Source organism: Doryrhamphus excisus, linkage group LG14, assembly GCF_037039965.1.
Source record: "Doryrhamphus excisus strain RoL-2023G ecotype Guam linkage group LG14, RoL_Dexc_Guam_v1.1, whole genome shotgun sequence".
NCBI lineage: Eukaryota > Metazoa > Chordata > Actinopteri > Syngnathiformes > Syngnathidae > Doryrhamphus > Doryrhamphus excisus.
The window spans coordinates 5,655,242-5,668,339 of record NC_136370.1 but is presented as its reverse complement, the minus strand read 5'-3'; the positions used below and the strand labels follow the sequence as shown (position 1 = coordinate 5,668,339).

At 41.3% G+C, this 13,098-nt stretch overlaps 1 protein-coding gene across 1 annotated transcript; it reads left to right on the top strand.

Annotated features, from left to right (window-relative positions):
* The first annotated feature begins 2,152 nt into the window (after window positions 1–2,152).
* bmp4 (bone morphogenetic protein 4) lies at window positions 2,153–12,851 on the top strand. The gene is made up of 4 exons (XM_058091207.2): window positions 2,153–2,483; window positions 5,684–5,806; window positions 6,156–6,520; window positions 11,487–12,851. Exons 3-4 carry the CDS (start codon window positions 6,163–6,165, stop codon window positions 12,332–12,334), a joined length of 1,206 nt encoding a protein of 401 aa, XP_057947190.2. The 5' UTR covers window positions 2,153–2,483; window positions 5,684–5,806; window positions 6,156–6,162; the 3' UTR covers window positions 12,335–12,851.
* Window positions 12,852–13,098: the final 247 nt, after the last annotated feature.

The window sequence follows — 13,098 nt, the reverse complement described above, 5'->3', positions numbered from 1 at the left end:
AATGAATGAATGAATGAATGAATGAATGAATGAATGGACGGATGGACGGATGGACGGATGGACGGATGGATGGATGGATGGATGGATGGATGGACGGATGGATGGACGGACAGATTGTCAGATGGACAGATGAATGGGTTTGTGGGAGAATGGACGGACAGACCAAGGTAGATGGCAATTTGTTAAATGAATGAATGAATGGATGGATGGATGGATGGATGGATGGATGGATGGATGGATGGATGGATAGATGGATGGATGGTTGGATGGATGAATGAATCAATGAATGAATGAATCAATGAATGAATAAATGAATGAATGAATGAATGAATGAATGGACTGATTGTGGGATACATGGACATACAAGCAGACAGAAAGATGGAGTCAATGGGCAAAATGTTGGACGAATGGACGGAGGAATAGACAGATGGATTAATAGTTGACAATGCTATTGCTCGAGTTGTCGCCATAACTGTATTATGACTTCAGCTAACTATTATTTTTTTAGTCAATTAATCTTGTAAAATTGTTGTTTCGATTAATCGAGTAATTGGTTCTGCCCTCGGCAGACCAAAACAATATCAACCAAACACAAAGAGTTAGTGGTTTGTAGAGGAGTGCTGCTACAACTCTTTCACGTCTGAGCCATGAATATCGGACAATACCGATATCGATCTGATATCGATCTGATCATACATACATACAAGTCTTGCACGAAGATGCTTTTTCAGATGCTGCCGGAATGCACTTATATCGGAGTGCCAATATGGGAGATTTTAGATGCAGGCCAGTATGATCCGATATTGGGTTTTCGGCTGATATCGGACTGATATCAACATCGGATCAGGACAACTGTAGTAGTTTGATTCGCAACATATCAGGAGAAAGCAAAAAAATGTCCATCACCGTTTTCCGAAGCAAAGGTGATGTGTGTGTGAATATCTTGTTTTTCCTCAAACACAGCTAAAAACAATATGTCTGCTTTCTATCGATTAATCAGCGATTAATTGTCTGCATGTTTCACCATTTTCCCTCTCCCAGTCCAACCTGATCCCAGATGCTACAATCAGGTGTTGATATTGATGCTGACAGTTATCTGCTCTTTCTTGCTTTCTTTTCACTCCCAGTCCATCCGCAGGTTCTCCAAGCTGCAATTCCTACATCCAATGTTACGTCTGGCTTATCCAGCATTCCACAAACCCGTAATGAAGTTGATGTTGTTCTATCTGTTACTGCATCTCTCATCTCTCTGTGCTTCCACAGGTTCCTCCATTTTTACTCCAATCTCAGATAATTTGACCTTTAGCATCCTTATCACCAGTTCCTTCCTCTTTGTCCGCCATGTAGTGTTCCATGGATTTAGAAATAAAACAGCAAAACAATTACAACAGGAACCAGATTCACATGCCAAAAATTAAATTAATTAATTAATAAAATTAAGCGCGCCAACCTCACAGCTCGGAGACCAGGGTTCAATTCCACCCTCGGCCATCTCTGTGTGGAGTTTGCATGTTCTCCCCGTTCATGTGTGGGTTTTCTCCGGGTACTCCGGTTTCCTCCCACATTCCAAAAACATGCTAGGTTAATTGGCCACTCCAAATTGTCCATATGTATGAATGTGAGTGTGAATGGTTGTTTGTCTATATGTGCCCTGTGATTGGCTGGCGACTAGTCCAGGGTGAATCCCGCCTCTCGCCCGAAGACAGCTGGGATAGGCTCCAGCACCCCCGCGACCTTCGTGAGGATAAGCAGTAGAAAATGAATGAATGAACTTGTGTTTTTTTTTTTATTATTCTATTCAAACGATGTATTTCCAATGTAATTTTTAGCATAGAAATGAGTTAATATCATTAAAATCATTAAAAGTAACATATGCTTAATATGTACAGCATTGCATCATTGGACTTCGGTATTATGAGAGCCAAAAAATAGTGCGCGTAATAAGCCTTGCATGGCGAAGGAGGGGGTAGGGGTGTGTGTGTGTGTGTGTGGGGGGGGGGGGGGGGGTTATCCAAGGTGTTTGAGACGGATGAGGGAGGAGGTGGGGGCCACTGTGGAGGGGAAAGGTGGGGAGAGAGGGGAGGGCAGGGAGGCTGAAATTGGGCGGACACATAAAAAGTGCGCGGAGTCTCGGATGCTGGATCATTTTGGACACGTCCCTCCTCCTCTGCGAAACGCCTGGCTGGCCCCCACGCTACCTCCCTCCCTTACTCCCTTCCTCTCCTCATTCCCTCCTTCCATCCATCCATTCCTCTCCCTCTAAACCGAGGAGCGGTACCGGTTGATCCACATTGGAGGCGGCTCGGCCTGGTCCGGAGGCATCTTTTTCAGGGATTAATGAGCCCCAAAAGACGCGAGACTTCTACTTTAAGGCTCATTGAGACGGCTTTTTTTTTCTAAATAAAAAATATTAATAATAACTCCAGGACTGGACTGTCTCTCACCTCAATCTTACTCGATTTGGACCTGGACCTCTACTGATGGTGAGTCCCTGAAGTGTTCTGACACGAGGCGTTCGCGGAGCCAACCTGTTGAATTAAAAGAATAGTTGGGAGGGGGGGGGGGGGGTGCGTGAGTGTATGCGATGGATTTGGTTCCAAAGTAAAACGCACTTTATGTTATATTTCAATTTATGCGTAGGAGCATCCGTTTTTTTTGTGTGCGTCACGACAACCAAGTGCATTTTTACGCACAGTGTCGTTCCGATTCCTAATAGCTCACATCTTGTTTTGGACTTTTTTTTGCTGTTGTGCAACATCTTGTGCAATTCCTTGCCAGAGGAGCTAAGATTGGAAATGGACACCGCCAATTCGTTAACTGTTATGTCACGTCGTGTTGATGTTTTTGTGTAAAATGTCTCAATTGTGCAGGACAAAGGCTGCCTTCCACACACACACACACTCACACACACACACACACACACTCACTTACACTCACGCACACGCAAGCAAGCTGACGTGTAAATGAAGTTGCAATAACACCAAATGTTTACATTAGTTACACTGATTTCTTTTAATGAATTGAATTAAACACATTATATGTACATACATTATAGCCCATCTGTGGGTACAACAAGGTTGGAGCATTCGAAATAACAAAGGCCGTTTTTTTATAAATATTTTTAATTTATATTATATTTTATAAATATTATCTTATTTATTCTAATGTTATTTTTAAACATTGCAACAATCTTGATTTATTACAAGTTATTTTGACTTAATTTTTGTGTGTATTTCCTTTATTGCAATGCACTTGTCAACAAGCAGCCACCTAAGCAAATACATTCTTTCTTTGTTTCGTTTATTTAAATGCCATAATTAGTAGTTTTATGAATAATAAATTAATCCATAAAAATCTGCTGGATTTTTGTTGCCTTGGATGAATAAAAGTTCCCTAGTTTACAGTAATTACAATTATTTGCCTACTTTTGAATTCTGTATATTTAAAGACGCAGTGGAAAAAGTAAAAAAAAAATAGTGTGATATTGTATTTTATTTACATGTCACGATATTTGACCCCAAACAGGCCCCGGGCCGCAGCTTGCAGACCCCAGGCCTATTGGTGTGGCGTGGCTATTGATATAAATACAAAGCGACATCAGACGAGTTTGCAGCATGTTTCAAACCGCTGCTCCCGTTGACTGTAAACTACTTACGAACATCCGAAAACGATAAAAATCAAAGAGAGTCGGGGGATTGGTCTGTTCCCGTGGCAACCCCCCCTCCCCCCATTCTTGAAGAAACACATTATCTGTAGCTTAGAGCCATGGGAGAGCTAATTGCAGGTTGTTTGTTGTTACTTGCTTGGTAATGTGTTGTGATGTATCAACAAATCCATAATCAATGATGTGTTTTGGGTTTTATCACTTTTATCACAAATGAATCCATGTTCCATAATTACGGTCACTTTTGAGAGAGCATCATCTTGTTTTTTTGGCCTTCAGTTTAGTCCAAAGCGGGCTGGTTACAGTCGCAAGATGTGTAGTATAGGTCAGTGTTTTGGAGTGCTATGAATCCCTGTAATCATGGGAGAGGCCCACTCGCTGTACAAAGAACGTTTGTTGTCACTGATGCACACGCACACAAACGTACGTTACAACTACCCCCCCCCCCCACCCCCACCGCCAACACATACACACATCTCCCACCCCATGGGTAATGGAGCTGATCATGTTCTGAACTGTCCTCTAACTCTCTCTCATATCACTCTGCAACGGTTCTCACGAACATGCAATGGCCGCCGATTGCTTGAATGTGTGAATCTAGTGTCATGACCGAGAGAGCAGAGGTCAATCTGAGGTCACAGTCTAATGAGGGGAAAATATCCGAGAGTACATGTGAAGTGGCGATAGCCATTAATTTAGGCTAAGAACTCCGGTGGGTTGATTGTAGATTGAATGTCCATTGAAGCAATGGAGCCAATGGAGCCAAAAAGGAAGTGCAATGCTTGGGTGTAACCAGCAGAGGCACCATTGAGTCAACCTCAACAAGAAGGAAAAACATGACATTAGCTATGCTAAAATAATTTAGAAATTAATACATTTAATCCAAAATTCATAAAAATAATGTAATTTAGGGGTAATTATTATTATTATTATTATTATTATTATTATTATTATTATTATTATTATTATTATTATTATTATTATTATTATTATTATTATTATTATTCCCCCCATTGTTGATCAAGGAAAAATCTCTCTTTCTCTATGAAGCAAATGATGACCAAAACTCCAGCGTCACACTCTGAGCTGAAAATGTCGTTACTAAACATTTTTACGGTCGTGATTCAACGCTGTGGTACAATTCCAAATACAGCCCCTCCCCCCCATCCCACCACTACCCCCGTACACACACATACCACTACTTTTCTCCCACTGTGCCACACCGGTTCAAAAAGCGTACATCATAAATCAAAAAAAAAAAAAAAAAAAAACCTTACGAGGCAGTTTTCATGGCATGGAGTTTCACACATGTTGCTTCACTTGACAAGACTATTAATGCTGTTAAGTCAAAGCAGATTTTTATTTTTTTTGCAGTGTTTCTTTTGGATGGAGGCCTCAGCTTGGATACACATAGATATACACATAGATACACATTTTACACCGAAACTAATAGTACTGTTAAATAGTAGAAAGCATGGGTTATTACTTCTTGGAAGGTAAGCCACTTTTAGAACAGTGGCTCGATTTGGAATCATATCGCACAGCCTTGGTTCTTTTTAGCTTTAAATGTAATGCGGTATCGCAAAAGTGCAATACAATACAATAGGACTGATCGATGGACTACTGTGCTGGTACCCCAGTGAAAGAGTGAAGAAAAAAGGTACGATACCATTGATAAATTTGGACGATGAAAGGTCCATGTCAAAGGGAAACAAATGTTACTGCTGTAACAATTGTGTGTATTGTAGTAATGTTCCGCCATTGTTGCAAATTCCTACACCTAACAACCATTTTCAGTGCTTAGACTCCATTGATTGTTTTCCAAACCAGTCAGTCTGCTTTTTTTTTTTTTTTTTTTTTTGCATTGCTATTATAAAATCGAGCCGAACCGGCGAGCAGCACTTTTAATCTGATGCCTCTCTTATTTTCTTCTCCCAGAAATGGTACAATTGCTGCAACCCTCAAGCGTACTTAAGTCGGTAATTAAGTTTCTAAATTCTTTGTGTGTGTTTCTTCCAGGAACAGGCTCGCTGCTACGTTCTCTTGCAGCCACCCAACACCACCTAACATTTCCTGGAAGAACGTGTCCGCCGCCCTCTCCCAACAAACATGGACTGTTTTCCCATGCTTTATTTTCTGTCGGTGAGTAAGTGTGTTGTACAATTTTTTTTTTTTTTTTTTTTGGTTTATGGGGATGCGTTTATAAACAGGAGGCGCTTAGTAACTTTGTTCTGTTAAATCTAAGCTCCTTATCAGCTTAAAAGTGACCATGACCCTGTGGTTGGCCCTTTATTTGGTTAATGAAAGTGGAGGGAAGGATGAAGGACGGGTGAGATTCAGTCTTACCTTTGAAGTATTCACTAAAGACCGCATACAAAAAGGGTCTTGCTTCCTGTAAACAAGGCAGATTTCATGTTTAAAATCAATTAACGGGAGGTGGCATGTTGCTTTCTGCTATTGCGTAACCCGTGCCATCTGCTGCTCCCGTCAGAGACATCATGATTCCTGGTAATCGAATGCTGATGGTCCTTTTCATATGCCAAGTCCTGCTGGGAGAGAGCAACCATGCTAGTCTAATACCTGAAGAAGGGAAAAAGAAAGTGCCGGGCCTGCAGGGTCGTTCGGACGCTCAGAGCCATGAACTGCTGCGGGACTTTGAGGCCACCCTGCTGCACATGTTCGGCCTCAAAAGGCGGCCGAGGCCCAGCCGCTCGGCCGCCGTGCCTCGATACCTGCTTGACCTCTATCGAATGCAGTCCGGGGAGGCAGAGGAGACGGGCGCTGCCGATATCGCTTTTGAGTACCCGGAAAGGTCGGCCAGCCGAGCCAACACCGTGAGAGGCTTCCACCATGAGGGTAAGTGTAGCGTAAGAGTTGTGATTTCATCAGAGTTGGCGAGGTCTGCAAAGTATTAAAACTTGAAATAAGATTAGAAGACAGCTCCACCCATATTACTATAACCAAAGATTTTTAAGGATGTGGTCACCAAACGCTGCCTGATGAGCTGTGAAAATCTGCTAGAAAAACTCTCAAGAGCCTCGTTGGACTAAAGTGTTTGGTTAGCAGCTTAAGGAGAAGCATACCTTCATATTACGGACTTCTAACCACACCCTGCAGCGAGCAGCTTGAAAAAAAAAAAAAAAAACCTGGATTGCCTCTCATACAGTCCGGTTTATATGCAGATGGTCTTTCTTTCGAAAAGGACCTTCCTCAACGTGCAATTATCTTTACTGCTACTCTGCCGCATTCTAAATAAAGACGCCTAAACGGCTAACAATGTGGGTGCTGAGAGCAGACGTTGGAGCTCTCGGGAGGGATGGAAAAAAACAGTCTCATAGGGGCCGGGTGCGACGCGGGGGGCGGGACGTCGTTGTGGCGACCGAGGTGGGGGTTTTGATTAATGTTGGAGAAACGTGCGGTGGATTGATCCGCTGGAGGTAAATTGAGGTCGGAAAACCTTGTGCAATGAACTTGGGAATCTTTATTGTTTTATTGTTTACTGTACTTTATCAGGCTAACTCAACTGCACAGCCAAATATATGTTGTATGAATCCCAAATCCCAAATACCATTCCTATAGTTGGAAAAATTGGGGAATCCCAGTAGTCAAGTCTCGGTCAAGTCTTCTGGATCTAGCGCCATAGGTTCTGAAGATACAACAAATCCATTGGCACACTCCAAATTCCATAGTATTTATAATATTTTGTGTTGCATATTTATACAGTAGCTTCATTTCTTGTCTTCCAATCATGAAAATTCCAAAGGTCCTCTATTTCTTTTTCACATATTCTGGATCATACTATCCGGAATTATCTAGTAATTATCTGGATCAGTCCTATTTTGTAGAACCTAAAGAATTTTTTTTTTTTCAATATACTATATTTTTGGAGTTACTACATGCACAAATGGCCGATAATGGTCCTATCTTGCAATGTTAAAGAATCCTTTAAAAAAATCATTTCTTCCGTATCCCATTTCCAACAATTTCTGAAAATCCAAATCCATTCAGAGCTTTTCAATTTATTTTGAACACAAACAAACAACCATCAAACAGCAAAAAAATCCACATTGCATGACAAATTTGACTGTTTTTTTTTATATGGTTGTTTTTCAGATACTGGCAAAAACATTGCCAATACATGCTTTCCAGTGGTTAATGATCATATATTTGAGCCATTTTCGCAATTTCACATCTCACAATACATTTTCTGCATATCCAATAAACACATGCAAGTCACACTTATTGTTTTTCACATACAAGAAAAACTGGAGATCCAAGATTTTCATTGCAAAGCCATAAAATATACAGTTTTGTCTTTGCATCCAAACATTTCAAGTCCTCTTTGCGGTTTTTAAGACCAGAAACACATTTTTTCATTGGATATTTAACCTTTATGCTTGTATTTCCCCGCAAAATACAAGTAAAATTTGTTTATTTGCTTTAGGTTACTCTATCAAATGTATGTAAATCTCCCTAAGAAAGTATGCCAATATTGCTTATGTCAGTATACACCAATGCTTCTCACTTATTTTCTGTTTGCAAATTTTTTGCCCCCCCCCAATTTGAAATGCTATAGAAACAGATCATATGTATTCATTTATTTGTACTGTACAGACCTTGAAACTGAAACCAGAAAAATGCAACAAAAAGGAAAAACATAAAAGCGTATTCAAAAGTCATATTGCATGTTGAGTACTATAGATTAGTACATGTTGGTAGGTCTGCATTGAAATAAAAGCCTTGACAGTTCGAGTTCGAGATCTGAGAAACACTAGTATAGGCCAAGTATATGCAACCGTAAAGGATAAGTACTGACTGTGCATTGTCTGGTCATAGAAAGTCAATTATAAATGACTTAGATTTGAAATACATGAAGAAGGAAGAAGGAAGAAGCTGGTCATGTGATGCAACATGTGTGTTTAGTCTACTTCCCTGGACAATAATTTACCCTTGCATGTTTTTTTTAAGGCTAAGCTATGTTAATAATATGCTTTGAGCTCCTTTGAGTGGGAGTTCTGTCTTTCAGGTCTACAGTATTGTGCGATTCATTTGATATTTTCCAAGATTTTCATTCATCCACCTCCGCAAAGCCTTGCGTCCACCGCCCGATGAAAACGACAAATATCTTAAGCGAACAAACTGCGGCGCTAATCAGAAGCACAGCAGGGTTTTAATAATGAGAACCACCTGGGCAAGATTAGGGTCTGGGTGTGAAATAACAGGGGTGGATTGAGCAGGAAAATAGTAGACACAACATTCCTCTCCTTCCCCCCCCCCCCCCTCCTCACCCCATTCCAACAATGGCGATCTTGCCAGAAATCTGCAGAGCGAGCGTGGAACAGGGAGCCTCCACTGTGTTTATACTGTAGCTGTGGTACGTTAATCACCACCCTCCTCGTGATGCGTGTTGCAGCAAAGAGCTCGGGAAAAGGCATTGAGTCCACAAGCGACGGGTACAACTTCGGAAAAGGACCAGAAGGTCTTGTCCCTTGTCCCCGTGGTGGTACCCTTGTCAAAACATACCTTCTGGTTTTGGTCCAGAAAAAGGTATAAACAATTAGTTTGAAGTCCAAAAACGAGCCCTAGGAGGGTAGATCAGGGGTCTCAAACACGCGGCCCGAAGGACACTAGTTTGAGGCCCCCGCCTTGATATGAAAGTTTAATGTTAGTGCGGCCCGCGCAAGTTTGATATGGATGCTGTATGGTATCATGTACCCAGAAAAAAATATTACGTTTGATTAATGTTCATGTTAAAGGTTAAATAACTGTTAATAGTTATCCTCCCTATCCGTGTGGAAGTGGTAAGTTTTTGGCTATTTAAGTTTAAAGGAAATAACTTGAAGGCTACCGTTTAGGTCGCTAGCTCTCTAGTTTGCGAGTTAGCATGTGTCTCAAGACCCTGCAGTTGCGCAATATGTTGTAAATAAAAAGAGTATAAATGTGACTATAGTCGTGTTTTGTCATGTCTACAGGGCTCTAATAATGCTTTGTTCATTTTAATCTGAAAAAAATAATTTGTCTACCCACCAACTATATGTGGTTTCTTGAGTTTTTATTATTTGCTGTTTTATTATTATTATTATTAGATTTATTTATTACTGATTGATTAATTTTCTTTATTCTTGAATTGTTTATTTATTTTTCATCTTATTTTGTGTAGAAAAATAAAAAGTAAGATATTTGAGAACAGTGGAATGTTTTATCAGAGCTTTTCTTGTAGAAAATTGGAACCAAAACGAAGTTTTTTAAATTTTTTTGTTTTTAATAAATGGGTTTTTTTTATTTTTGGAAAACCTGATGCGGCCCAGTCTCGCCCAGACCCTAGCTCCAGTGGCCCCCAAGTAAATTGAGTTTGAGACCCCTGGGGTAGATAGAAACTTCAGGAAGGAGTTTAACCTCAAAATTTAGACACGTGAAGTCCCGGACCATACTTTGTTTCAAGGTAGTCATGGAGACATCGCTTCCTCGACATGAACACACAAAACCAAGGGTTAAGGGCTAAAACAAGGCGGAAATAAGGATTTTGAGTCAATTGGGCCAATTTTCATTCGGCCTTTCATCGGGTACAGCGGATATTTGAAATGTTAATCAAATGCCTTTATGAGAAATCATTTTTAGTTCTAAAAAAAGGAGGTTATGCCATGTTTAAAAACCACGGAAAACTCTGAAAGTGATTACCGTAAATTCCGGACTATAACCCGCTACTTTTTTCCGCCCAAAAAAAAGTAATTTATGTAATTTTTCTAACGGGGCTCTTGAGTAGAAAAGGTAAGATTAAGACCGATGGAATATATGCGTCGAGGAAGACTGCAAATTCTTGTCTTGTGCATAAATGAAATTAGCGTGAACATACCCTCGTCATGGAAAATGCAAAAAGAAAGGCATATGACGCAGCTTTCAAGCTAAAAGCAATCGAGCTGTCCGATAAAGAAGGAAACAGCTGCTGCACGTAAACTTGGCATAAACGAATCGATGGTGAGATGCTGGAAACGGCAGCGGGAAGAAGTGGAGCAATGTAAAAAGACGAAAAAAAGCTTTCAGAGGTAATAAAGTTATATTATTAAAACCATCTTTCTTTGTAAATATGTTTACATGTTTTAATATGGGCATATGTGGCTTATGTATGTACAAAATCGGTTTTCCTCTAAAAATGTAGTGGGTGAGGCTTATAATCAGGTGTGCTCTATAGTCCGGAAATTACGGTAGCATATTAAATTCCAGCCATGTTTCAAAACCTGTCCCTCTCGGTAGTGGCCATTTTTGTTGATTTTGAGTCTAAACTCATCTAAACTCTCACCTTTCATCAGAAAAACAAATTTGTTTCTCCCGTTTCCTGTTCTTTAGTAATCACCAGTAGAACATTGGCGAGTTTCAGCAAAATATTTGTTCTCAACTAAAATAGGGAGCTTTTTGTGAAAAGGAACATTTCACACTTTTCACTTTGACACAAATGTAGCTTCTAAAATTCACTTCTTGCAGTTGTTTTTCCGGCTTAAAACTCTATTGTAAAATAAAAAAATATTATAAATATAAAATTATAATTATTAAAAAAAAGTTGCCCTGTGATTGGCTGGCGACCAGTCCAGGGTGTACCCCGCCTCTCGCCCGAAGACAGCTGGGATAGGCTCCAGCACCCCCCGCAACCCTCGTGAGGAAAAAGCGGTAGAAAATGAATGAATGAATGAAAAAAAAGTTATAAAAATACGTCTTTGGTAGCGAATATACAGAAATTCACTTGCTGTGCTTGGACTCGCAACCCCTAACGGTTCAGCTTAATGTTGTCATACTAGATGATTTCTAACAACGGCTCCTTGACTTTCAGAGCACATGGAAAAAGTCCACAAGATGGACGACGGTGAGGCCACACCCCTCCGTTTCCTCTTCAACGTCAGCAGCATTCCCGAGGACGAGCTGCTCTCCTCCGCTGAGCTGCGCCTCTACCGGCATCAGATCGACGATGCGGGCGGCGACATCCTCTCAGACGGCCTTCATCGGATAAATGTGTACGAGGTGCTGAAGGCCCCGCGGCCCGGCCAGCTCATCACGCAACTTCTGGACACGCGACTGGTGCGCCACAACACGTCGCAATGGGAGAGCTTTGACGTCAGCCCCGCCGTGCTGCGTTGGACTCGCGAACGCCTCCCCAATCACGGGTTGGCGGTGGAAGTTCTCCACCTCAACAAGACGCCCCGCCACCAGGGCAAACACGTGCGCGTCAGCCGCTCGCTTCACCAGGAGCCCGACGAGGACTGGGAGCAGATACGCCCTCTCTTGGTGACCTTCGGCCACGACGGAAAGGGCCACCCGTTAACCAAGCGGAGCAAGCGCAGCCCCAAGCAGCGGGGCCGCAAGCGCAACCGCAACTGCCGGCGTCACGCGCTATACGTCGACTTCAGTGACGTGGGGTGGAATGACTGGATAGTGGCGCCCCCTGGTTACCAGGCTTATTACTGCCACGGGGAATGCCCTTTCCCGCTGGCCGATCACCTGAACTCAACCAACCACGCCATTGTCCAGACACTGGTCAACTCCGTCAACAACAACATTCCGAAGGCGTGCTGTGTGCCCACGGAGCTCAGCGCCATTTCCATGCTCTACCTGGACGAACACGATAAAGTGGTGCTAAAAAACTACCAGGAAATGGTCGTGGAGGGCTGCGGCTGCCGCTAAGAAAACCAGGACTCAAACTCAAACATCAAGAAAACGGACCCTTATTTATAACTTTTATGTTGAGGTGTATTTTTGTCTCACTTTTTTTTCCTGTTTCTTTGACAATATGATCATATATTTTGACAAAATATATATATTTATATCTACATATTGAAAATAAATGAAAAAAGCTGTACAACTTATGTCATAATGTATAGATTGTATACGTTTTTATTGATAAAATAGTACACAAAAAGCAATCTTAAGACCCGGAAAAGTTTATTTACTGGTAGTATTTATTGCAATTTATGACAATAGAAGAACAAAACAGATTTTTTTCATGAATTAGAGCACTGTGTGAATTTGTTCCGTTTGAAATCATCGCCAATGTACATTGGACCTTATTTAACCTCTTTGCTTTGATATTAAAGTGATTAATTTAAGCAACCCCCCCACAGAAAGCTAATCATTTCATGTAAAGTATGCACAAAAATAGCATTGAAGATTGTTGCTGAAACTGTTTTTTTTTTCATGAAAAAGAAACGACATAGTGCCATTTTTCCCCCCAATAAAAGAATGTTTTTTTATGATTTCTTTGCAGTTTTTCCAGTGATTCGCTCGCTGTTAAGGACGTTTGATTCCATTTCAAAGACAGTAGTAGGTCTTTAGCTAGGCACCTATTGTTCTCGCATTTCACTTTAATGTCAATTAGGCTAACATGCGCTCCTACACTCGCTAATCCAATTGCCGCCCGGCTGGGGGCGAAGGCGAGCCCATTGTCTCCC